Source organism: Xenopus tropicalis, chromosome 1, assembly GCF_000004195.4.
Source record: "Xenopus tropicalis strain Nigerian chromosome 1, UCB_Xtro_10.0, whole genome shotgun sequence".
Classification (NCBI taxonomy): Eukaryota; Metazoa; Chordata; class Amphibia; order Anura; family Pipidae; genus Xenopus; species Xenopus tropicalis.
The window spans coordinates 100,138,739-100,166,140 of record NC_030677.2 but is presented as its reverse complement, the minus strand read 5'-3'; the positions used below and the strand labels follow the sequence as shown (position 1 = coordinate 100,166,140).

At 38.8% G+C, this 27,402-nt stretch overlaps 1 protein-coding gene across 2 annotated transcripts in view; it reads right to left on the bottom strand.

The window, feature by feature from the left end:
* arhgap45 (Rho GTPase activating protein 45) overlaps positions 1 to 21,797 on the bottom strand; it is a 47,623-nt gene extending 25,826 nt beyond the window's left edge. For both annotated transcript variants that reach the window (XM_012967502.3, XM_012967529.3), the window contains exons 1-2: positions 21,534 to 21,797; positions 19,927 to 20,230 (exon numbers count right to left, since the gene is read on the bottom strand). In XM_012967502.3, the coding sequence (XP_012822956.2) occupies positions 19,927 to 20,230; positions 21,534 to 21,617 (388 nt within the window). In that variant the 5' untranslated portion in view covers positions 21,618 to 21,797. The remainder of the gene's footprint in view (positions 1 to 19,926; positions 20,231 to 21,533) is intronic.
* Positions 21,798 to 27,402: the final 5,605 nt, after the last annotated feature.

The window sequence follows — 27,402 nt, the reverse complement described above, 5'->3', positions numbered from 1 at the left end:
AACATTATCATAGGAAGCAGCTCATTACTTAAGTCAAGCTGCAGTCAGACAGACAAGTGTCAAGTTACCTATAACTCTGTAATACTTGTCAATTTCCATTCCACTAAGGCATATTTTAACCACGTCTGGGCATGCGTTTGGAAGTATCTGTCCTAGCCCAAAGTTGCTTCCTACAGCAAACAAAATACATGGAGTACAATACCTGCCAAATTATCCCATTCTCCTGGGACACTCCCAAATTTCTTTGCACAAAAGGGGCAGTGCTTTCTAAAACTAGGTGAGGTAAGGGTGAATTGGAACAGGACTGGGCAGATTAAGGCACAGCTAAAGGCTAAATGAAAAGGATTCATACAATGTGCATACAGCTTTAGGGTGAAGACACGCAGAGCTACTAGTAGCAGCTACTTGTCATGGCTACTAAAATAGACAATGCTGATCATTTACTGATAATTGTCTCTACATGTGTTTTAGCAGAAGCAATTCTCAGTATTATCTATGGCAGGGTATTTTGTGGCCTTTAGTAGCTGTGAAACAGTAGCTGCTACTAGTAGCTGTGTCTTCACCCTTAGGGCAGGGGTACACGGGAAGATTAGTCGCGGGCAACTAATCTTCCCACAATGCCATCCCACCAGCTAGAATGTAAATCGCGGGTGGGATGGCAAATGCGGCACAGCAATTTGCCGAATTCGCCCAAAGTTTCCTCTCAAGGCAACTTCAGGATATCGTATTGACGTGTATGCCATCCCACCGGCGATTTACATTCTTGAATGGCCACCTCGATCCCTTTTCCCCTGGCCTGCTGCACATGTGCTAATGAGGTAGCACATGCATCATGGTGACGGAGCTTGTGGTAATAAGCAGCGGCGGGGGCAAGAGGGTCCGGACTAGGGGTAGGCAGAAGAAGTACCAGCCTAGTATCCCCCCCAACTGTTGCGCGCTAAGCAGGTGCCTTATCTGCCTACCCCTAGTTCTGGCTGTAGGCAAATTTTCTCATATTGTTTCATGGCAGTAGTGCATCTGCCCCAGACCAGCAACTCCAGAGGTAAGGAGATTGTAGCAGGCACTCACAGCTCTATAAATAGGTGTTTTTAATAAATGAAAACGTATAACTTTATTGCAAAAAAACACAAGGTGTACAAAGAGCCTTAGGGCTTATTCTCAAAGGCATTTCACTCTGCAGTAGATTTCTCCTGCGTTCCATAACCATTTTGTGCACAAATTCACTTAAATCATAGTGTCATAAACTGTCTGGTTTAGAGACTGTAAGCTCATTGGGGTAGGGCCTTCTTCACCTCTTGTATCGTTTATTAGTTCTGCCGAATATGTTGGCACTTTATAAATACATGTTAATAATAATAATAACCAGAGACCTAGAGACATAGGAAGTTTTGTGGGCTCTGCCTGGTAACCCATATTAAAGTATTTCTCTCCCTCTGCCTTTATGCAGCTGCAAATGCATTATGTACAGCTGGAGGTATTGCCCAATTAAAGGGCTATTTAATCCTGCATATCAGTTTACTCAGTGCTGGGTTATTAAGTCCCTTTGCTTTTACAAAGCCTCCTGTTTCTGAGTTCCTAGGTCTTAATATCTTATCCTGTGTTCCTGTATCCTGAAGTCCTTGTCTCCTGAAAACCTGAATTCTTGACCTGGACTGGTACTGGACTTTACTTGTTTGCTGCCTACCCTGTGCCCAAGGGCACTGCTGCCATGAGGTGACTTAAGAAACTCGCCTCACGCAGCAGCAATTTACTGGGGGGCCAATGTTCTTGTAACTTTGGATGCGGCCCTCTCCGCTCCCATGTGACAAAGCTAACTGCGGAAAGACTAAGGGGGCGGCATCAACTTGGCCGCCTCAGGCGGCTAGTACCCCTGTTTGGAGCTTACTTTGCTTGCTCAGACCATTGTCTGTGTTACAGATTTGTTTTCTGCCATTCTTGTACCGTACATAAGTTGTTTTTTCTAAATCTTGCTTCAGCTACGCAATGTCTCCAGTTTTCAAGTCACTGATCTGTTTGCTAGAAGTTACTCGGCATGTAGGCACTTAGCAGCTAAATTATACTTTTTCATAATTCTTTGGGAAAACCCTGACACATAGGCTTGTAATAATTAAGCTGTTTGTACATGTAAATATAATAAAGTAATACCTATTCATTAACTATAAATTACTTGTCATGGATCTGTGAGAGCCCGCTACAATCTTTTGGTATGGTTAAAAATATCTCAGATTTGTAATAAAAATAAAAGTTCTGGTGGGTTAAATGCTGACTGGTTGTTGTGGAAGTGAAAACTGTTACAACATGAGATCTATGCAGTGGCTGCTAAGCCCCCTCCCCTTATTTTTTTGGGTCCCCTGCATAAAAGTGTAGGTTACCCTCAATGTGCCCAAAATTGCAATCCATCTGCAATTTTGTGGTGTTGCTGGTCACACATAAACAGGGTTGGACTTGGCTGGCGGTGGGCCCTGCCAACCCAGACCCAATCCCTGCCAGTGCTCCCCTGCTGGGTGGGTGGCATGGGCCCCTTGGGGGGTATGGCCTGCAGCCCCAGGGGGACCTGCACATCCCACACCGACCTTGCACATAAAATTGTGGGTCTAGCCCTTTTACAGTTACACCACTGGATTGGTGGGATCATTTGCCACCAATATGGATTCATGCAGCTTAGTTACCATTGGTGTACCACGGTGTTTTATTTTTATTTATATAGACTTAATGGGAAACGGCATTTCTGTAGTTCTAAGATTTTTCTTCCAGATAAAAGATTCCTTATCTGTATGTCTCAACACCTTCTATGAACTTTTTTTTTTAATTAAAGACACCAAGTGAAAAGTGCAAAAAAACTGTGCACAAAAGGGAAAATCTTCAAACTCTATTCGAGAAAGGAAGGACCCCACAGGTACAAGGGTCTTTATGCCCTCATTTTTGGTCCCTTTGTCCCCCACTCACAATCCAGAAGGCCTACAAGGGCATAGGTATTCACAGCTAGGGAGGTTCCCTTTACAAATGCCCTCTAAATGGGAGTTCAGGGCAGGGGGACAGAGCCCAATGGCCACCATGCCCTCCAGGTCTTTCATACCAAAGGCCATATAGACCATCACCATCCTCTAAATACTTTACTAAAAAGTGAAAGGTATGGAACATAAGAAAGAATAAACAGAAATATCATAAATGGCACCAACCTCTGGCTAGAAATCTACAAAATGTTTCTGCCCACCCAGCCATAAGGCCAGGGCAAATAATCATAGGTACAGCAAAAAAATAAAATGAGGAAAAATGTGCCTTACTGAGCAATGTGGGCCACCACCCCAACTGTGAAATTTCAGGCACCCCATTTTACAACTCCTGGGGCCCACTTTACATCAGGCTTCACAAATGCAGACCTTTTGGCCACAGGATCAAGGTAGATTATTATCTAAACACAGAGGCTAGTGTCTTACCCCAAACTGATAAGAACAGATACTACACTTCAAATAAGCCAAAAGGCTAAGAAGAGATAAGCATACTTTATGCTTATGTATGTTTGTTAACTTGCACCAAAAATAATTTAAATATTTACAATTTAAATGTCCACATGCTAAGGGGCTCTGGCACACGAGGGAGATTAGCAGCCTGCGACAAATCTCCCGTGTCGCAGGCGACTAATCTCCCTGAAATGCCATCCCACCGGCGAGAATGTAAATCGTTGGTGGGATGGCATACGCTGCGCTGCAATTTCCCCGAAATTGCGGCGCCGCGTATGCCATCCCATCTGCGATTTACATTTTCGTCTAATCTCCCCGTGTGCCAGAGCCCTAAGGGCACACAGAGCATTTGCTCCACTTCCTTCAGCCTGTGTTTTTTTGAAGGCTGAGAGAAGCGAATCTGCTCCCTTCCACATGTCCCTTCATCTGTGCTGAAAAGTACAGCTTCCATGTAAGTGCCGGTACACAGAACAGAGCGGAAATCAGCCCAAAAATCACAAAAGCCGGTGTTTGCGGACTGACTGGACTTTTCAGCACAGATGAAGGGAGGAGATTATCTTCTCTCAGCCTGCAGAAAAAATGCAGGCTAAGGGTAGCAGAGCAAACACTTTTTATGTGCCCCTGCCTGGCATTAGCCTAAAATAATGAGACTGATAGAAAAATATCATGTGTAAACTATATAGAAGCCTTGCCATCTGACACACGTACACAGTGCTGCAATTTCCCTGAAATCGCGGAAGTTGCCTTGAGAGGAAACTTCCGCGATTTCAGGGAAATCGCGGCATCGTGTATGCCATCCCACCGGTGATTTACATTTTCGCCGGTGGGATGGCATTTCGGGGAGATTAGTCGCCCGCGAACAGGGAGATTTGTCGCGGGCGACTAATCTCCCCGTGTGCCAGAGCCCTTAGGAATGGAACTTTGCATGCTTCATCTTCATCCAACAAGATAAAAACTGATGGTGTCTGAAAGTGTTGGATGTAGATGCATAAAGAAAACTCACCATCCTACCTTATCTTATCCAAACTTGTATTACAACTGTCAGGAACAGATTTTGTAGGATCCTGTGAATCTTGTGCTGTTCAGTGACAAGAAGGTGGGATCAGATTTTGTAGCATTCCACAAAATCTCATGCTGTTAGATGACAAAACCTGACCCACTAAATCTCATCGAAATCTCCTGTGTAGTTTATCCCTTAAAGGAGAATGCAAATCAAAATTTAAAAAGCATACTGCTCAATAGTCCTCCTATTGTTTAGTAAAAACGCCGCACTTTTGGCTCACCTAATCAAATATTTACTCAGTCACACTTACTTCACATTTTCTAGAACAGGCAGCCATCTCTAAAAAGGTATTCTCCCTTCCTTTCCCTCCTTGCTTCATACTGCACATGTGTTTCATTCCCTCCCCCCCTCCCATCTGCCAGATCCGCTTCTGATTGGCTGGTGGGCATGTGTAGCTCAGAACAGGAGACAGGATCAAGTTACACACATGCTCAGAATAGGAAGGGTGCCGCTGGCACCTACAGGAAGAGAGATTTCAGTGATGTCACTGTAGTCTTCACACTGCTGTAGGCTGCCAGCACCATATCTCAGAGAAGCAAGCAGGGATCTGGGAATTTAGATATGCAGTAAGTACTTAAAAAGAATGCCTTTAGACTTACTTTTAATTAATATTACCCTTTCATTGTCCTTTAAGGTGGCCATATACAACAGTTTTTGTCTTCCGATGAATGTTCGGATATTGGTTGTACATTTAAATTCAATAATTTAAAACTTCAGATTGAAATTGTAGGATAAAGCCCTAAAAATACAAATCGGAGGATGTTTTGAACATGAAAGAGTACGAAAGTGACTTCCATTGTTGGTTCCCCAAGGATACATACGCAGATTTTATCGTTAGCCGACCGCAATTCTCTAACCTGGCCGATCAATGAAATGACCGATCACCATGGTATAAAAATTATCGGGGCGATAATTCTGAGCCCACGCAAGGGCGAAAATCGTATGAAACTAGGTTCTGTATGATTTTATCTAAACGTGTATGGCCAGCTTTAGGTTAAATCACTACTACTACTTGTCTGGACAGATGTAAACCTGTATTGTTGTCCAGCTGAGAGCCAGATGCTGTTATACAAGAGTTTACTCTGTAATATATTCCCTATTCCACCCCCAGCTTCCTGAAGAGCTACTTACTGTATGTAAACTGGATATTACCAGTGAACATGTGGGAAAATCAGATAATCACTCTACTACACATTGGATGATGGGCAGCTTTTCTGCAAATAAAACAACTTACAGCTTAGTTTTTGCAGAGTTTATTTTTGCATTGTCAAACAAGGAGACTTGTTGCCTGTGGGATATCTGTGCTACTTGGGTGGGGATATCCCACAGGCCCAGTCCAGATACAAACTCTACAGATCTCCAGCAAACACTTGGTCAATTCAATTTTTAGCCAAAAAGGCTCAGGATAAAATGTGGTGCACCAGAGTACTAGCTTCGCCCCTGTCTAAAAAAAACAGTCTCTCTAACCATACAAACCTGCCAAATCTAATTTCTTCACTTAGAGACCATAACACTCCAATTACAATCAAACTAATAACAGCAGTGATTTGTACTTTCTGACCCCAGAAATATTTAAAATATTTTCTTCCATAGACAACCAGCACATGGTATTCTAGCTCAAGCCGAACTACCAAGAGGATGCTTGGAGTTGTCAGTGACAGCTGGTAATGCAGGTTTACTAACCCTGACATGTATTGTCACTGCTCATACTGTTATAGACAACAGGATTTTGAGATTAAATGTATGTCCTTACACTGCAATTACAATCCTAGAATAAAAACATGCTCTACTTTAAGGCATTAGAAGATTATATTACCTAATTACAAAGTAAATAAATAATCTCCTACGGAGATTTCAAGAATAACCATACTTTTGTGCCAAAGTGCTGTTGTCTCCAGACAAAGTGCAAAAAAGGGACACAATCCTACATTTTTTCTGCAAATTGCACACTGCACTTTAAAGGGTTGTTCAGCTTTTATGACATAGAGAGTGATAATTACAATTTGTATTTGGTCTTCATTTTTCATTATTTGTAGTTTTTGAATTATTTAGCTTTTTGCTTAGCAGCTCTCTATTTTGGAATTTAAGCAGCTATTTGGTTGCTAGGGTTTAAAATAACCTAGCAACCAAGCAGTGGTTTAAATGAGTAACTGCAATAGGAATAGGAGAGGGCCTGAGTAAAAAGATAAGTAATTCAAAAATAACATTAATATTATAATTGTAGCCTTATAGAGCAATAGTTTTTGGGCTACCGGGGTCAGTGAAAAGTTGCTAGAAACTGTCCATTCTTTTACAAATGAAAAGTTAACTTAAAGATGAACTACCCCTTTTCACCCCTTTCAGAAATCAAGATTATGTCATTTCACACAAAACAACCTGTTTTAAAAGACTAAGCCAACTAGGTGCCAAGTTTGTAAGAAATCAATTTATTAACGAAGCCCATAAAGTCGCTCACAATTTATATAATTGTATAACTAGGAGGGCTGTTAAATTAGAGAGTATAAATCATGACAATCTGCCATGCAGCACTGCTAAAAATGTTTGCCCACATGCATATAAGTCCCGGTATAGCCACGTGGGGATTGGATAGGCTGGAAGGGATGTACTTTGTGAACACACTCCTAAATACCACCCACATTATTCCACCACATACCCCAGAAGTGCCAGTATAAATACTACAGAAATAGATAATAAGCATTTTAACCCCAGATGAACCAGTATAATCGATTAATAAAATAGATAACAATCATAATATTTATACACACATCAATGGTAATGTTGCTTATCCTACAATTCAAGGGACAAGTTTGTGTGCACGAGACCTGATAACAAATATCTGTAATTTCAGCCACTTCTGGTGACATACCCTGGCCTCATTCTTTTAGCATTATCCATAATATAAGTAGTTCCCATATGCTTTTACTTTGTATTATTCTTATTAATACATAAGAATTGCATATGTTTAATATTTACACAACATCATCATATTTACTTATCCCTTATATTAAATAATACTTATGCTTTATATTAAATATAACACCTAGCATGATGTACAAGAATGGTTCTTCTTGGTCCAAAAACAATTTTTTGTCGGCTTAAGGTTAAAGCTTCCTATTACAGGCAATGTGAAATGGCCTTTGGAGCAGAACTCCTAAGGCATCCATACAGCTTAAAAGCTGACACAATCCCTGTCCATTACCATTTCTTCCTGTTCTTGTGGTGGAACACAGGAGAGTGCCACTAAAGGGTAGCGCTGGAAGAAATGCTCGTCTTTACGAGCCCTAAGGCCTTTTCATGTTACATTACAAAGTAAAAGGTGGCACATTTCTATAGAAGAATCTAATAAAGAATAGAGAATAGAGAAAAGTCTCTAACAACTTTATTAATTTATTTTCCCAATTTATAAAACCATTCGAGATTTTCAGACCCATTAAAAATGAATAGAACAATATGAATACAGTGGTGTGAAAAACTATTTGCCCCCTTCCTGATTTCTTATTCTTTTGCATGTTTGTCACACTTAAATGTTTCTGCTCATCAAAAACCGTTAACTATTAGTCAAAGATAACATAATTGAACACAAAATGCAGTTTTTAAATGAAGGTTTACGTTATTAAGGGAGAAAAAAAACTCCAAATCTACATGGCCCTGTGTGAAAAAGTGATTGCCCCCCTTGTTAAAAAATAACTTAACTGTGGTTTATCACATCGGAGTTCAATTTCTGTAGTCACCCCCAGGCCTGATTACTGCCACACCTGTTTCAATCAAGAAATCACTTAAATAGGAGCTACCTGACACAGAGAAGTAGAACAAAAGCACCTCAAAAGCTAGACATCATGCCAAGATCCAAAGAAATTCAGGAACAAATGAGAACAAAAGTAATTGAGATCTATCAGTCTGGTAAAGGTTATAAAGCCATTTCTAAAGCTTTGGGACTCCAGCGAACCACAGTGAGAGCCATTATCCACAAATGGCAAAAACATGGAACAGTGGTGAACCTTCCCAGGAGTGGCCGGCCGACCAAAATTACCCCAAGAGCGCAGAGACAACAAAAGACCCCAGGACAACATCTAAAGAACTGCAGGCCTCACTTGCCTCAATTAAGGTCAGTGTTCACGACTCCACCATAAGAAAGAGACTGGGCAAAAACGGCCTGCATGGCAGATTTCCAAGGCGCAAACCACTTTTAAGCAAAAAGAACATTATGGCTCGTCTCAATTTTGCTAAAAAACATCTCAATGATTGCCAAGACTTTTGGGAAAATACCTTGTGGACCGACGAGACAAAAGTTGAACTTTTTGGAAGGTGCGTGTCCCGTTACATCTGGCGTAAAAGTAACACAGCATTTCAGAAAAAGAACATCATACCAACAGTAAAATATGGTGGTGGTAGTGTGATGGTCTGGGGTTGTTTTGCTGCTTCAGGACCTGGAAGGCTTGCTGTGATAGATGGAACCATGAATTCTACTGTCTACCAAAAAATCCTGAAGGAGAATGTCCGGCCATCTGTTCGTCAACTCAAGCTGAAGCGATCTTGGGTGCTGCAGCAGGACAATGACCCAAAACACACCAGCAAATCCACCTCTGAATGGCTGAAGAAAAACAAAATGAAGACTTTGGAGTGGCCTAGTCAAAGTCCTGACCTGAATCCTATTGAGATGTTGTGGCATGACCTTAAAAAGGCGGTTCATGCTAGAAAACCCTCAAATAAAGCTGAATTACAACAATTCTGCAAAGATGAGTGGGCCAAAATTCCTCCAGAGCGCTGTAAAAGACTCGTTGCAAGTTATCGCAAACGCTTGATTGCAGTTATTGCTGCTAAGGGTGGCCCAACCAGTTATTAGGTTCAGGGGGCAATTACTTTTTCACACAGGGCCATGTAGGTTTGGATTTTTTTTCTCCCTAAATAATAAAAACCCTCATTTAAAAACTGCATTTTGTGTTCACTTGTGTTATCTTTGACTAATAGTTAACGGTTTTTGATGAGCAGAAACATTTAAGTGTGACAAACATGCAAAAGAATAAGAAATCAGGAAGGGGGCAAATAGTTTTTCACACCACTGTATGTAAAAAAAACATGATTGTGATTATTTTGCACTCAAGGGGAAAAAACCTGATTGTGAATCACAGTTTTACTTTTTTTTACTTTGCCCTCAGTTTAGTGAATTGGCCTTCCCTACTTTTTTTCAGAAAACCTAAAAGTTAACTGTTATTTATTCTGCAAAATATTTCGAATGAAGCACTTGTTTAACCTGTAGGACCACAATTAGAATTCTGTGTGCCTTCGATAGCTACCATTCTATCTGCACCTGTCTCTAGGCTTATTAATCACTTAGACAGCAGTGACATGACTGGTTAGACAAGCACATAGGTCCACAATTATATATGTCTATGAATATATGAATATATGTGAATATATGAAAATTATTATATTGATTTAGACCTCATTTGTCATACCAAACACTCTTTGTCTGCAGTTTTGTCATAATTTAATGAATCAAATTCAAATATAGAGGCTATTAATTTCTTTGCTCCCTCTTGCATATGCAAATTGGGATACGGAAGGGTTAAAGAGCACCACGCTGGGCGGCAAAAACAATTCAACTTCCATGTTTATGTGACAAAAAGTCACGTGATTTTAAGGATTCGGATTCAGTTCAGTCAGGAGCATGGATTTGGACGAATCCAAATCCAGCTGAAAAAGGACGCACTTCTGTGTATTTGGCTTAAAAAGCAAAGAAGTCCTATTTTTTACACACCTCCCTCCTACAACAATGCAGAGTTAAAACAATATAACTGACATATGTAGGCCAAACTGAAACTAATGCACAGGAATTTGCAAAAAGGTATGAATAAATACTGTATTTACATGAAGAAAACCAGCTGCAAATCAGCTCTTCTCTTTCTGCATGTAACAAATTATAACAACTTATTCACAGGTTACAGCATGTAGGAACTACATAACCCACAATGCATTGTACTGTGATGTTCCTTTCCTTATTGACATCACGTGTGCAGGAAATTGTGGGATTTGGAGGATGTAGGCTGAAGGCAGGCTGAGGACAGTCCACTACTGTTTTAGTTTATTTGAGTCTCACAGTAGCCAGCCAGATCAGCAGGAGAACATGGGGCTAGGCTTAGGTAACTATTCCAAACCATATTATTACATTAAAAATCATAAAAGCTGTATATTTTTAAATTGGTGTATATTACAAAATTGCTTGAATTTATGTTTTCTTTTCAAAAAGCTTGTTTTGTTGGGTGAAGTTCCCCTTTAATAGGGTTTCTGTGACCTTGTGAACTGTCTTTTACCCATCTTATTCTAAACAAGTGAGTTTATTAGACCCTGTATATTTCAATAATGAAATACATCTGGATCCCCACTCTATAAAGAAGTGGCAGGGGAATCAGCCGTGGCATTAATCCTGACCCTTTTGCCCCTGTTGATTGGTTTTTGCTGGTTTGGTAATATAAACCAGCCTTGAATGTCTTCAGATTAACAATTAATTAATATAATCAAACATACAGACAATCAAAGGAAAAACTAAATTCAGCCTATGTTTGTCTCTTGGGTTAAATACCCAACAGTGTGCAGTTCCTTGTCTGGTCTAGCAAGCTAATATGCTTTTGTTAGGCCAGACTTGTGTGAGAAGGGAATCTTTGTATGCCACCAACTTACCATGCACAGCAAACTTTGGTTGCATTCATTACTCTTGACCAAGTTACGGTAGAAGCTTAGTGGCCAATGTATGGGGCCCACTGTGAACAATCTCATTTGGAGACTTGGACAGAAGAGTAGCTGTTATCATAACAGCTTTTATCTGTTATCATGGACAGCTTTATTCTTTAAACCTGTACTATTTTATGCAGGGGGGGCTGAAATGTCTTCAACCCACTAGACAGGCATGCTGTCAGGTAATATCTTGCAATAATTTCATTGAAAAAGAGAGACTATAGAAAAGAAAAATCAATGTATCAATACAGGGCATGTGGAGTGATCAGTAAAAGCTGCAGATATACATATAACAATCTTTTTACTTATTCTGTTTTCAATTCACATGTCACCAAGATTTAATTTAGCTATTTTAAACAAACGAGAACTGATAAAACCACAGGCTTTGGCATTTGCACCTGCTGGAGGAGCACCATTTTAAATGCAAATGAAAAACATTTTCACGCAAAAACACAAGGAAAGCCTTTCAGTTACACCTGCAACTACATTTACGTTACAATCAACACAAACAAAGCAAGATGAGCACTACTAAAGAAAAAAAGAAAAAGAAATATACTTAGTTCAAAAATATCTGAAACTTCCTTTGTACTTTTATTGAAGGGCTATGTTAATTTCCCTTAATAGTTTAGTTTTTCAGTTGGTTGCAACCATATGGACATCTGCCTAGCTTGCTGGCCTTACTGCCACCTAAAGGATAATGTATATTTAAATGCCTTGCATTGTTGTGATAATAAATTCCATCTATCCCCAGGTCACCATAAGGATAATAATCTAAACACCTTCTTCCACTTTTTAGTTAATTGGAGACACAAAAGTAAAGTAAAAGCTTGATTTAATGGCATTAGTGAGCTATTTGTTACTGGTATTGCTTGGATGGTATCATGACTGGTTAGTAAATATGAAGGGCTATGCCATTTTTTAAAACTAAAAGCAGGGGTCATGTCATTATTGTAAACTGTTAAAAGGGAGGTATATTTTATCTAAGCTCCAAAGTAATCTAAAGGGCAGGGCAGTGCTTATCCGAGGTTTAATTAGCTATTTAGTAACTTGTTTGATGGCTCAGTGTGAGGGGAGATGATGTAGCAGTGTAGAGACCTGATTGGTACTAAAAAGGCACTGGAAAAGAGAGATTTTCCCTTGGGACAAACATGACCCATCTGGAATTTAGTTTTAATCAGAAACCCAATAGCTAAGGAACTATTTGACCCTGTATTTAGTTCAAGAAGTACAAAGGTTTTTTTTGTATTATTAAGTTTAACTGCATTGATTTTGTTTGCCTGGTCTGAGCATTTTTTTCCCACTCACGATATGTTTAGCATGGTTTGTAACCCAGTATAAAGAAAAAAAATCATAGTATGGAATTTGTATTAATGTTGTATGCATATGAACATTTTATAGATTGTAAGGCAACAGACAAGTTAATTGTAGGAGTATATTAAAGACTGCTCATGTAAATGAAGGCCGCAAGTTTGGAGCAAGACTTAAGGTGGCCTTGCTCTGTAAGATCCACTCGTTTGGTGAGGTCGCCAAGTGAGCGGATCTTCTCCCAATATATCAGGCTAATAGGGCCCTAATTTGGCCCTAGGGCCAAATGATCGAATTAAAACGATGGGCATAGCTCTGCTGGATCGAAGACAACATCAACGAGCAGATGCACTCAAACCTACCCGATCTAGATAGCCATACCTGAGCAGATAAGCTGCCCATTCGGTCTAAAGGACCAATATTGGCAGCTGAAATTGGTCCGTGTATGGCCACCTTTATTAATAAGAAGTTTTATTTAGCCAGATATTGTATGGAGTAGTAAACCTGGAAGTTAATAGGAAGCAATAGGAAAGCATTTAAACTCTACAATTCAAGATCAAAGTGTTGTACAACAGAATTCAAGAAAAGGTGGAATGATTGCTTTACTTGCAAAGATGAATCCCAAAATACATTTTAGCCATATTTCAGAACATAATGTTAAATGTTATAATTTTATAATGTGCAACCTCAGTTAGGCAAATACAAGCCTATAGGCTTGACATCTGTAGTAGGTAAATCCACAGGGGCCACATATAATATCCTAGGACCCAGTTTCTCATGGATGGAGAACTATCTAAAGGATATTGTCCTGTATTACACAATATGTAGATTTGTTGCAGAATAAAGGGCAATTCTGTCTGAAAAATCTGTAAATCTTTTTGAATGTCGAAAAATTTGCTAAACGGCGAAAATGTCAATAAAAGTATTGTCTCGCATCAAAAGAATTGTCGCACAACAATTTTTTTTTTGACATGCGCAACAATTCTTTTGATATGTGACAATTCTTTAACACGAGACCATTCTTTTGACGCACGAAAAATTCTTTTGATGTGCGACAATTCTTTTGACGTGCGACAATTCTTTTGACGTTAGCAACAATTTTTGGATGTGCGGCAAATTTGTTTGCCTGTTTCATGAAAAAATCCGCCAATAGCAAAATGTGGAAATTCGCCTCAAATCCATGCCTGCCTAATTTTTTCGCCCATCACTAGTACCTGCCCATCTAAAATATGCCAAACACTTTTTGTCTCCAGTACTTTACATTGATATTCCTAAAATAAAGGAGGGTATTGGGGTTATGAAAGATTTTAGCTATGAAAAAGATGCTGTACAATATTTGATCTCTATGTATACCTACTGTATATAATAGGGCTGTCGTATAGGCTCTTTGGCACCTTATTTACCAGTATGTCTTTACAAAAAACGTAAGAATGTCTCTTGAGATTAGATGCATTAAACTGTTGTTGTTTAGAAAGTGAAAAAACACAAGGTTATTGATATTCTAATCCTGAACTAGCTCCAACTGCGCATGTGCCACAAATCTCAGTGTCAAACTAAATCTGTAGACCTAGAAAATGGCACCTGGGAAGTACTCTGTGCTACTCAGAATCTAGAAAGGGACACTTTTGCATCTAATAGACTCTGCAGGGAAAGAGCAGGAAGGGGGCAAATGGAAGGCAGACTATCGGGGCTTTTGCTTATGGGGGGTTTAGTTCTCCTTTAAAACTAAACAGCAATACAATATATAGGCTGCAGGACTTGTTACTGGTCAGTTTTGATAGATATTTGCATGAAAACCAAAGCAGATTCCATTTGAACTATTAATAAGGAGCACTGAAATATTTTTTGGTGTTTTACAGACATGAGGTGGCAAGCTGTTTCTTCACACTTCAAGCACATGTGCTATGAGAAGGTGTCAGAACTGCTGTATGTTGTGTATTGCATTCTAGTGAAAAAAAATCTTGTCAATCGTCACACTGGAGGTAAAGGCAGCTCAGCTATCCTTTTTCTCTAATCAGTGACATGGGTTTCACACAGGACAGTGTAGGTATGTTACCAGGTATGTCAGTTTGAACTAGATGGACATGTTTCTTTTTACACCTCATGCATTCATCATGCATGATGAATGTGTCAAAAGGGTTAATGTCAACATGTTTGCACTGCAATTTAGCACCCCCATGTTAGTAAATCAGCCCAAAAATATTTGCTATGGTAGTATGTGCAATATACACAGATATACATATTTGTGGCTGTTTGTCAGCCAAATGCAGTGTAATTAACACACTGTTTTCTTTGTTGCCATACAGTATGTGTTCAACAAATGACATGAAAACCCTACAGCAGACTGTGGCGAGAAGAGGCAGTCCTCTGGGGGTTATACAAACATTGCTGGAGACACTGTGATGATGGTGAAAGGAGACACATGTAATAGGAAGAGGCAGGCTAATTGTTGAACTCACTGGTATGTACAAAGAATATGCAGGCAGCTAAGTCCAGACATATGATATCTCGTGTTATGACTGGGCTCTACAAATTGTTTATTGTGCCATGTTGAGACTAAACATTATCACATTACTTTGTACATTAAATTACTAAGTTGGATATTTCATAGGAGATTTACTTAAACCACCTTTGGTGCAACCTCACCCTCGCGAAGATCACATGGTTATGATTTTTATATAACCCCATACAAAAACTGAATGTCATGTGCTTTATGTGTGCATATACATGTAATATACATTAACCCCTTCCTGCCTGAAATAAGCTAAATAATTTTCTACCCCCCTCCCCCCTCTAAGTCAGTTGGAAATTGAGTAAACAGGAAACAAGTCAGATGAGAATCTATCTTCCTCAGGAAGCTGCCCCCCCCCTCGTGCAACAAATCGGCCTCCTTCAGTCTGCACTCCCCACCCACATCTGCACCTTTTTGTTATCCTCATTAGAAAAAAATATTTTTATGTTTGAATCTCTTTTTTTATCCTCAAAATATCCTCTTTACCTAGGAATATTCCTAAACATATGCAATGCATGAATCTGTTCAAACAATTGCTGCAATCTAAGATGCAATTTTTTTAAAGCAATAGAGAGATTCTCACCCTTTTATCTATTAATAATTCTTTAACTGTATGGCAGTCTTCTAGTTCTATTACTGCAAACTGAAAGTTCATTCCAGAATAAAAAGTAATGTAATAAAATGGTCTTAATTTTGTTACTTGGTGAGTAACCTGTAGCCACCAATCAGCAAGTAGCATTTACTGGTCAGCTTTTTGAAAAGAAACGTGATTGTTATCAGTTACTAGATGTCAGCAAACTAGTGGGGTAATGTAATAAAAGGTATGAAGTTTTCCCAGGAGCAGTAACCCATAGCAACCAATCAGCAGGTAGCATTTACTGGCCACCTGTTCAAAAACAAACATCTTTTTGGTCGCTATGGGTTAATGCTCCTGGGTAAATGAAGTGTCATTTATTAATTATTAAGGGAAAATCTTTTATTATATTTCCCTGTTTGCAAGGTGGGCCCCTAAGATTTACAGCTTCAGGTGTCTGTGTTCTCTGTATTGATTAGCACTTTGTTTCACATCTATAAATAGTTTTGACCCCACACTGTAGTATATTTGTGAAGCAATTGTTTAAAAACTGCAGTGAATATAAATCTTATCTAAAACTGAAAATTGAGGCAAATAATAATATTTTACATTTCTGTTATTGCATAAAACTCCTGCACCATTTAAATTCTATTTATGAAGGCAGTTAAATCTATGCATATTACTTGCAGGTTGCAAATGCTGTTCAGACTGCTTTGATGAACTGCACACAGCTGTGTGAAGTACAGGGGGCACAGATTTCAGGGTACTCTGGAATTATCACAATTCTTGAGGAGGTCATACTTCCAGGGTTCATTATATGTGTTGTGTTCCACACCCAACTGACTTGCATGTAGGGCTGCCACCTTACCCCTTTAAGATAACTTTTAAGTATGTTATAGAATGGCCATTTTAAGCAACTTCATTCATTAGGTCTTAATTATTTATTTTTTATTATTTTAAAATGATGTGCCTTCTTCTCCAACTCTTTACAACTTTATTTTTTAATTCATGTCCTCTAGTATTCATATACAAGTCTTTCATTCAAACCACACCCTGGTTGCTAAGGTAATATGAACTTTAGTAACCAGATAACTGCTGCAATTCCAAAGTGAGAGTTGCTAAACAAAATATGAAATTTAAAAAAAAACCCACAAATAATAAAAAATAAAGACCAATTGCTAGTTGTCATAGAATATATTAATCTGTACAGTTTATAAAGTTAACTCATGGATGAACAATCCCTTAAATACCAGACACATATTGAATCCACATCCTGCATAGTTAGTTAGCTATTTATTTAGGTGCATGCTGCATGGCTGCACATTAATCAGTTCAGTCTGCAGCATGCACCTTAATTAATTGCTATTTAGTCCTGCAGGATGTGGATTCAATATGTGGCTGAAATAAAGGGGTAAGGTGGCCACACCACTTGGGCCTAATGACTTGTGTGCTAAAACAATGTTTGGTGTGAAAAAGCAGCACCACAGCTCAAATGCAATTTACCAGCGTTGATATTTATCTGTGCCTGTATTAGTAAAAAACTTTAAGTTCTCTGTTTGTAGGTACCCACTGTTACTGTGGCAAAAAGGAAAGCTGCATTGCTTGCAAAAACCAGCAATGCTTGGTAATGGTTCTGGTAGTTTGTACTGCCTTAGTAAATTAGGACAACCACTATACCTTCATTTTTTTCCGTGTGAGTTTGTCTCACCACAATATTAACTTTTATGCTTATGGCATATATAGTGATTTGAGAGTTGCAATCACTTATGAAAGAAATTCTTTGCAATGGCAGTAGCCTGCCAGATTATAATAGCAATTGTAGAATATTTGCTTGGATATGCCAAACTATAATCTAATAAAGGGATACTGACGCTTGTAGGACTATTGTTCTCCTGTCATTCCCAGGGCACTTCCTTTGCTGGTCATAGATCTAAACATCGCACCCTTAGCAGCAGTGGATTCAGGCTGCTGGGTGTGTGTATAGCAGACAAGTTAATACAACTAGAAAAAGTGCATATGCATTTTGTATATAAAATACAAAAACAATTGTTTTGAACATAATTCTAATGAAGTCTTATACACTACCAATCTCACATAGGACTACCCTTAATCTACACAGCAATGAATTTAAAAATATTTTTTTTTTTTTTTTTGTAAATTCATAATTGTTCATTTGAGGGATTATCAAATAATTGCAACTTTGATCGCATAACTGTTCCAATAATGACATGTCCCAGAATCCTCTGTCAGACATTGCAGTATTTGTTGTGACTTTTACTGTAAAAACAGCTATGATGGACACATTACTACATCTACTATTATACACAGCCAGCTAAGGGAGGCAAATATAGTTTACTTCAGTTATAGGGAAATACTTGTTATAGTTATAGGAAATACTTGCTGCCCACCCACAAGATATGGATTGGCTGGAATCTAGCATTGCAAAGTGCAGAGTGCCGCTGGCTCTCCTGAGCAGCCAAGGAAAGTATAATTCAGTATTTGCAGGGAACCACCCAACTTACTATGCAGAGACTTTGAAATAGTGTGCTCAGAACAAACCTTGTGCATTCGTCATTATCAAAAAATATATGGAACACTGGTTAAAGGGCATGGCTTAAAAATCCTCACACACCCAAGAGGAAGAAGAACAAACACAACTAGGGAAATATAATACTTGAGTTTAAATATAACAGTTACAATGTGCTCTGCCTTTCTTGGCAACAAATGGGATCTGGTCTCTAGCAAGGTGCCCAAAGGGGATGCTCACTTCAAATTAACATGTAGGGCCCATTCATTAAAGTACAAATCCGAATCACGAAATACGATTCTTTTCGTTTCAATCCAAAAATTTCAGAACTTTCGTAGTTGTTGTGACAAATACGATTGTGTCGCACAAATTGTCGCAAAGCATGAAAAATTTGATTTTGTCGCACAAATTGTCGAACGAATTGTCGCAAAAGCACGAACAATAGGAATTTGTCGCACAAATTGTGTCAAAGCATGAAAAAGTTGTGGAAAATAACGAAAAAATCTCAGAAAATACGCACAGTTCTAAAAGTTAGAAAAAATACGATTTTTTTGTAATTGTAACCAATCGTACATTGATAAATGGGCCCCGTAGTATATACATACACAGACATACACAGAAATATTCTAAGCAACTCTGCAATTTTGTAACTTTGCAACCGTTACCAGGTTTCTATAGACAATGATTGTGGTATCCAGAAAGCAGATTGACTTGTACATTTACATGCTTGTGAGGCTAGATTTTTTTTATTATAGCTATGATTATTATAGTATTTGTATTACTTATCTTTCTATTTAGGGCCTAATGTAATCTGTATCTTTGGGTTTGCTGATGAATGTATATCTGTACTATATATTACCTTAACAGCAATAATATTATATTAAACAATAGGGTTTTTATATGTCCTAATGAAATATAATTTGTAAACCTAAATATTAGTTTGTGACACTGTGTGTTTTAATAGCATCTTCAGTTGTCATACAAGCTGTAGTCTTTTAACTGCATAGCTTCCTGTAAGGCACCACACATTTATCTAGGATACCACTCTCTGGTTATTTCTGTATTATAGGAGTATATCTGAGACAATTGCTTCTTTTTTTATAAACTCAAAAGTCCAGTTGATTTGACTTATTACTACAGGAAAACCATGACCTGAATAATGAGAACCTTCACAAATGTTCCTTTTTTTACTTTATCCTCTCTCAATTCTTTAGCATCTTTCTATGACAGCAACTTTTTATTTCACTTCTGACTCACAACAAACCACCACAGGTAGGCTTCTGGTAGTTATGTCAGTATTTTATTTTTAATATCAAGCTCCCTTCTGAGGTCAGACATTTGGTCAGGGCTCCCATAACTTATCTACAGTTAGTATTAGTGGCTGTATATATAGTTTATGTGAGTGTATAGATTGGTAGGTGTGGGTTGTGTGTGCTGGGTTTACTTGGATGGGTTGAACTTGATGGGTCTTTTTTCAACACTATGTAACTATGTAACTTGTAACAAGTTTACAGCAATATGAAAATGACTGTATTAGCCACTCAGCAATAATCACAATAATATCCAGAACAGCAAATTCATTTACAACCCTAATTTTAACCTTACTGAGCTTCAAGTTGGGATTCCAGAAATATTTAGGAGGTAAGGCTGGGTCCCCAGTCACTGCTCCTAACCTCCCAGGATTGAAAGTGCACTGCTCGAGCAGTGATTTGTTACCTTCCACTGACATGCTCATTCTCCTAGGTTACCTACCTTCATCCTGTACAACATCCCGAAGTTTCTCAAGCCTTTCTGCAAATCTTGCTACATCCCCCAAAAGTTGTGAGATGTCCTCTACTTCTATAAAAGGACCTTCCCCACTCTCTGGAGGACTTGGGGTACTTGCAGGCTTAGTGGCCTTTCCCCTGGGAGATGAGAGAGGAATGCCTGCGGCACTAGCATGACGACTCAGACTTGAAGGCCTCTTTAACGTCCCAGAGGAGATTGGGCTGTTGTTTGAAGGAGGGCTAGATGCCAAATCGTTGGAGGAGTCCGTAGCTTCTTTTCTTGTAAGCTCCTAATTTAAGGAATTTTAGAGGTGTAAGGGCATGGTATAAAAGCAGTAACATAACTAAAAGTTACTAAACGCCTCAACAAAAAGTTATTACATTCGCTAGTTTAAAAAAACATATATTGTTTTACATCTGGACATCCACCAGGCCCTCTAAATTTCTTGTCCCCCAACCAACTGCAGAGTCTGCTGTCTCTGTTTTTGTGCCCTTAAGTAGTATGTATAAATGTAGGTAAACACTATTTTGGAGGGTGCAGTTGGAGTTTGTTATACTGTGTGTGGCAGCACACTGGATGAAAAGAAGGTATGTAAACAGCAACAGCTGGAAATGTCATGAGATTTTTGAGATTTTTGAGCTAATGCATCTCTGTTGTACTATATAAGGCTATTAGATGGCCACAAGGAGTCTAATGGACGCAGCCTAAGGGGCAGATTTATCTAAGTGAGAGATTAAAGCTCACCACAAAAACTCACCCACTATCTATTCATTCCTATGGGATTTTTAGAAGTGTATTTACCAGTGGGAGAAAGTTAGAGTTCACCATTTGCTAAATACGCTTCTAAAAATCCCATAGGAAAGAATAGAGTGAGTGAATTTTTCTGTGGTGAGCTCCAATCTCACATTTTAATAAATCTGCCCCTAAGTGTTTTTATGCAGGTCATGAAACTTTGATGTAATATTTAATATCCTCAAATTATGCACAAGTTTCAGCAAGTTTGTTCTGACAACAAATTATATCATTGAGTACCAGTTATAGATGATGACATCACTATGCACCATTTATAGCAATATCATTTCATATAATTAGTTTAATGTTTCACTGTGCTGGTCCAAATCATTATACAGGTATTGGATCTTTTATCTGGAAACCCAATATCCAGAATACTCTAAAGAAACAGAAACGCCATCTTCCATGGTCCATTTTAAAAAAAAATTAAAAATGATTTATTGTGCTTCTGTAATAATAAACTTAGTTCTTTGTATTTACTTCTAACTAAGCTGCATGAATCCATGTTATTGGCAAAATAATATATATTTTTTTTAGTAGACATAAGGTATGGTGAAATTACACAAAATTACTAATGAAAGTAACTCCAGGTCCCAAGCATTCTGGATAATCGATCACATACCTGTAGTGTATTTTTTGAAGTGCATGAAGTGCATGAGAATGAGTGCTTGGAGCCGAGACACATATTACAATATGGTAGTGGAAACTTTACTGTTAAACCTAGGTGCTGTGTAGGAAGTTACACTATGTGATGAGCTTAATGCTATGCTGTATTCAAAGTTAGGTACAACAAAACTTACATTCTGCGGTGCTGGGCTTCCTGCTCTGCTTTTCTTTGATAAGGACGGGGTTTTCATCAGTTCCCGCTTCTTCCTTGAAAACATCCTGGAATAGATATCTTTCCTGGTTTTATCACAAATATATCCCTTAGCATAGACGATACTGGATTTCAGACCCCTTTTTCCAGGTCCTGCACCCCTCCTTGGGGGTGGCAGGTTTTAGGGTTTTCAGAAAGCTGGTGCTTGGTGCTCAGAACTGTTGCTGTCAGATGCCATGTGATGTCAGGCGGTTTCCTAATTGGACAACCACTACCCCAAAACTGACAGACAGGAAGAGGTAGAGGGCGTTAACTCCGTGAGTGCTGGGACCACAGCAGCATCCTGTCTCCTCCTACCGCTGCATGCTTGTCATGTGTCTATGTGCACACTTGATGTATGTTTAAATGGTAAAAATAGAGGAAGTTATACAGAAGGTTCACATAAAGGATCTAAGATATTGTTTGCTTGGAGAAACAAGTCAACAAAGGAAGAGGGTTATATAGACCTAAGCTGTGTGTTATACTGTGTGGAGTTCCATAACCTTTATAAGAGAACTCAGCTTGTGGGTTCTTTTATGTTGGTGATGCCTTTAAATACTTTTATAAATGTATGAAAAGGATAAATTATTTACCATATAATACAAACATTCTGGTTCTTTTCTGTAACATTATTGTTATATCCACAGTTCTCCAGTGCCAAAAATGTGAGTATGTTTGAATAGCGAAATGTTGAGCACAATGCTATTGCCGCAGTCTCTATCTCACTTTCAAAGTCCCTTCCTAAAACCTATTATCCTAAAGTCCCTCTGTTTTGCCTGAATAGATGAGGTAAATTTAAGATTTTTTTATTTTTCTCACATTTTTACTGCCTACAGTTGCTGCTTTAGCACCATTATGTTTGGGTCCCAGGGGGTTGGTTGGATTTCCTGTATCCATTCAAAGCCACCATCAGCTGCTATATGAATAATAGAAAACATTTACCCTTAAATACAATATATAAGCATACAACTGATTTTCTTCAGTTGCTGCTGAACTACATCTTTCAGAAATGTTGACAGGTGTAGTTCAATCTTCTACTAGATGGCATAAGGCTAAACATACCTGGGATAAGAGGTCAAGCCAGAATCCTGTGACCTAGATAATTTCTCTTTTCTTTAGTCAAAATGACCACTGGTGTTATAACAAATATTGCACCCCTCCTATATTAGACATTACCTTTTAGCAGTGATCTCCAACCAGTGGCTTGTGAGCAACATGTTCACCAACCCCTTGGATGTTGCCGCCAGTGGCCTCAAAAAAGGTTTGGTTGCATAAAAACCCTATGTACTGCAAACAGAGCCTCCTGTAGGCTGCTAGTCTACATAGGGGCTACCAAATAGCCAATCCTGGCTCTTATTTGGCACCCCATGTACATTTTTTTATACCTGTGTTGCTCCTGAACACTTTTTCCATTTGAATGTAGCTCACAAATAAAAAAGGTTGGGCACCCCTGCCTTAGAGTTTGGTGACTAGTTAAGGCACACAGCTTGTGTTTTTTATCATATGGTCTGGTATTATTTGTAGTAGTAGTATAACATCTCATAGACAATGCTCCATAAAATCTGTTTTAGTTTTCCAACACATATTTATTATATACTGTAAATTAAGAATGTCTAAACTGCATTTGATGGCATTTTATTATATACAAATCTAAATTTTTTGTTACTACCTATGAATTGTTTCTAAAAGTTCTATTTCAAGGAAACACCCTATAGGCTAAAGCACACTCACTGGACTTTAAAGCGCAACCAGGGCAGTTGCTGCCCCAGCTCCAATATGTGCTGATAACCTCAAAGTGTAGGGAGTGAAATCTGAAAGATTTTGTGGGAGAAATTTACCACAAGTCAAGAAAAAAGTAAACTTAAAACATTTCAGTATAAACTTTTATATTTTCCCTTATGTACAATTACATTCAAGAATAATTAATGTCCAAATAAAGATTTGGCTCAAAGTGCTGTATTTATACATATTGAATGCTCCAGCATAATGGTTTAGCAGCCCTTTAAGACTAATTACTAGTGCAAATTGTCCACAGGAGCTCGCCAACTTGGATAAGGTTAGGCCATCTTTTGTGTGTCCACGACACTGTATATGCTCTGTGTGTTCTGAGCTGCTTCTGAGAATCTAAGCTAAGAGGTTGACAGTTGTCATCTGTCAACAAAATTGATGCTAAATGACTGATTATTAATCAATGTTTTTGCAGAATGCACTGCACTGGAAATGCTATGCAATGTAATTATCTAAATTAATGGTACCTGTTATCCAGAATGCTCAGGATCTGTTTTTCCAGATGAGAGATCTTTCTGTACTTAGCTCTCCACACCATAAGTCTATTAAAAAAATAATTTAAACATTAATTAATTGTTTTACCATTAATAATGATTAATTATATCTTGGTTGGAAATAAGTACAAGCTACTGTTTTATCATTATACAGAGAAAGAAAATGATTTTGCTTATAATGGGCTGTATGGGAGACTACGTCCTGTAATTCTAAACTTTCTGAATAGCAGATTTTCAGACAACAGATCCCATACATGTACTGTTTATTGTGAGAGAATTCCAAACTTCAGATAACTGACAGCAGCTCAGAGCATGTGCAGCAGAAAATAATGAGCTACTAGGGGCATCTTTAGAGGCAAGGATCTGACCTTGGCTAATAAAGAAGCCCAAAACATAGAATGGCTCATTTAGGAGCACAAGTGCAATTTCTGCTATGTTTTTTTTTTTTTATCCACATCGCAATAGAATAGAGGTGGGCACAATATATCAGTTGGGAATTACATTTCTTCTATTAAAATAATTTAATATAAATTATACTATGCAACAGCTTGTGTATAATTTATAATAAAATATTTTAACAGAAGGGATGTAATTCCCCATTTAAAGAGTGCTTGCCTCTATTCTGTTGTATGTGGACTTTTGCACAGTGGATGGGACTGTGAGAGGCATAAGGGTAAAGACACACGGAGCTACTAGTAGCAGCTACTTGCTACAGCTACTAGCATAGTAAGTTAGCTTTAAAAAAGGCATATGTCCATCAAGTTCAAGCTTACAGTATATGCCTATATATAACCTGCTTAACTGTTAGTTGATCCAGAGGAAGGCCCGAAGAGCTATCTCCCATAACCCTGTATTCCTTCACTTGCTAAAAAGCTATCCAACCCCTTTTTGAAGCTATACAATGTATCGGCAAGAATTCCACAACTTCACAGCTCTCACTGTAAAAAACCCTTTCTGAATATTTAGACAGAACCTCCTTTCATCTAACTCAGGGATCCCCAACCTTTTATACCCGTGAGCCACATTTAAAGAGAAAAAGTGTTGGGGAGCAACACAAGCATGAAAACGTTCCTGGGGGGGGGGGCAATAAGAGCTATAATTGGCTACTTAATAGCCCCTATGTGGACTGGCAGCCTTCAGAAGGCTCTGTTTGGCATTATACTTGGTTTTTATGCAACCAAAACTTGTCTCCTAACCAGAAATTCAAAAATGAGCACCGACTTTGAGGCCACTGGGAGCAACATCCAAGGGGTTGGTGAGCAACATGTTGCTCATGAACCATTGGTTGGGGACCACTGATCTAACTGGAATGGGTGTCCTTGTGTCTGCTGGAAGCACCCACGGCTAAATAAAGCATTAGAGAGATTATTATATGATCCCCTTATATATTTAAACATAGTTAGCATATCACCCCTTAAGCACCTCTTCTCCAGTGTAAACAATCCCAGCTTGGCCAGTCTTTCTTCATAACTGAGACTTTCTATGCCCTCTACCAGCTTAGTTGCCCTTCTCTGGACTCTCTCTAACTCAATAATGTTCTGTGTGAGCACTGGAGACCAAAAATGCATGGCATATTCTAGATGGGGCCTTACCAGCGCCAGTCCTGTGACTGTATACCCCTTTTAATACAGCTCAAAACCTTGTTTGCCCTTGCAGCTGCTGCCTGGCATTGCTTGCTAGAGCCAAGTTTATTATCTACAAGGACTTCAAGGTCCTTCTCCATTATGGAATTGCCTAGCACAGTCCCAATAAGGGTATAAGTGGCTTGCATATTTTTACATCCCAGGTGCATTTACATTTATCCATATTAAATCTCATCTGCCACCCTCCCAGATTGAGTTTTGTGTTGTCTGCAAACACTGATATATTTGTTACAATACCTTCCCCTAACGGTGGCTATACACGCACCGATAATATCATACGAAACCTCGTTTCGTACGATATTCGGTGCGTGTATGGTATGTCGGTGAGTCGACCGATATCGCAGGAAGCTGCTGATATCGGCCGACTCGCCGATCGGACCAGTTTGAACATTTTGATCGGGCGCCATAGAAGGCGCCTGACCAAAATCTCCCTTTAGCGCTGAATCGGCAGAAGGAGGTAGAAATCATATTGTTTCTACCTCCTTACCTGCCGATTCAGCCCTGAATGGTGTGTGGCGGATCTGACGATGTTTCGTGCGACCGATGGTCGCATGAAACATAGTCAGATCGCCACGTGTATGGCCAGCTTAAGTCAGTGATCCCCAACCAGTGGCTAAGGGGCAACATATTGCTCACAAACCCCTTGTATGTTGCTCCTAGTGGCCTCAACACAGGTGCTCATTTTTGAATTTCTGGTTAGCAGGCAAGTTTTGGTTGTATAAAAACCAAGTTTAGTGCCAGTCCACATAGGGGCTATTAAGTATCCAATTATATAAACATCATATAGATCACATCAACTGCACCCCACTGTCCAGCTTCTTACTTTACCTCATCATAAAAAGCAATTAAATTTGCCTGACATGACCTGTCCTTCATAAAGCCATGCTCATTACTGCTTATAATGCTGAGATCTTACTCCCTTTTTAAATATAGGAATTACATCAGCTTTCCCCCAATCAATAGGCACCATACCACATAAGAGCGAGTCTGAGAATATTAGGAATAGAGACCTGGAATAAACTGAACTTCTCTTAGTACCCAAGGTTGAATCCCATCTGACTCTGGTGCCTTGTTCACATAAATTTTGAGTAAACCTTATACTTATGTCCCGTATCCTGCATTAGCCACTGTTGAGTGATTTAGCACATTTGCCTTTTCTGTATCAGTTATAACCATAATGCAATGGACCCACACTTTCAACCCACATCTCTTTACTATTGATATACTTAAAAAAAATTTTGGGGTCAGTCTTAGCCTCTGCTGCAATGAGCTCCTCATTTTCTATCTTTGCCTTCCAGATTGCTGTTTTACAACACTTATTATAGTGTTTATATTCATTAAATGCAGCTTCTGTCCCCTCTTATTTGTATTGCTTAAATGCTTTCCTTTTTTCCTATTAACTTGTTTACTTATTATTGCTTCTACATTTACTTTTTAGGGCTCTGGTACATGGGGAGATTAGTTGCCCACAACAAATCTCCCTTGTTGCGGGCAACTAATCTCCCCGATATGACATCCCACCAGCGAAAATGTAAATCGCCGGTCTCGAGGCAACTTCGGCAATTTCCGCAAATTGCACCGCTGCGTATGCCATCCCACCGGTGAGTTACATTTTCGCCGGTGGGATGTCATATCGGGAAAATTTGTTGTGGGCGATTAATCTCACCTTGTACCAGATCCCTTAAGGGAATAAATTGAGAATAGTAATGGTTTAATATAATTATAGAAACCCTGCTCTATAGTATAGTATCGGGTGCACAATGTGTGGTTAATTCAATTAGGTATAGTACAAGCAACACAATTAAGTGGCACACCTATGATAAAAACCTTTAATTAGAGTCCATTAAAACCAAGATATTAAAACCAAGTAAGGAAAGGTAAAGGTAGG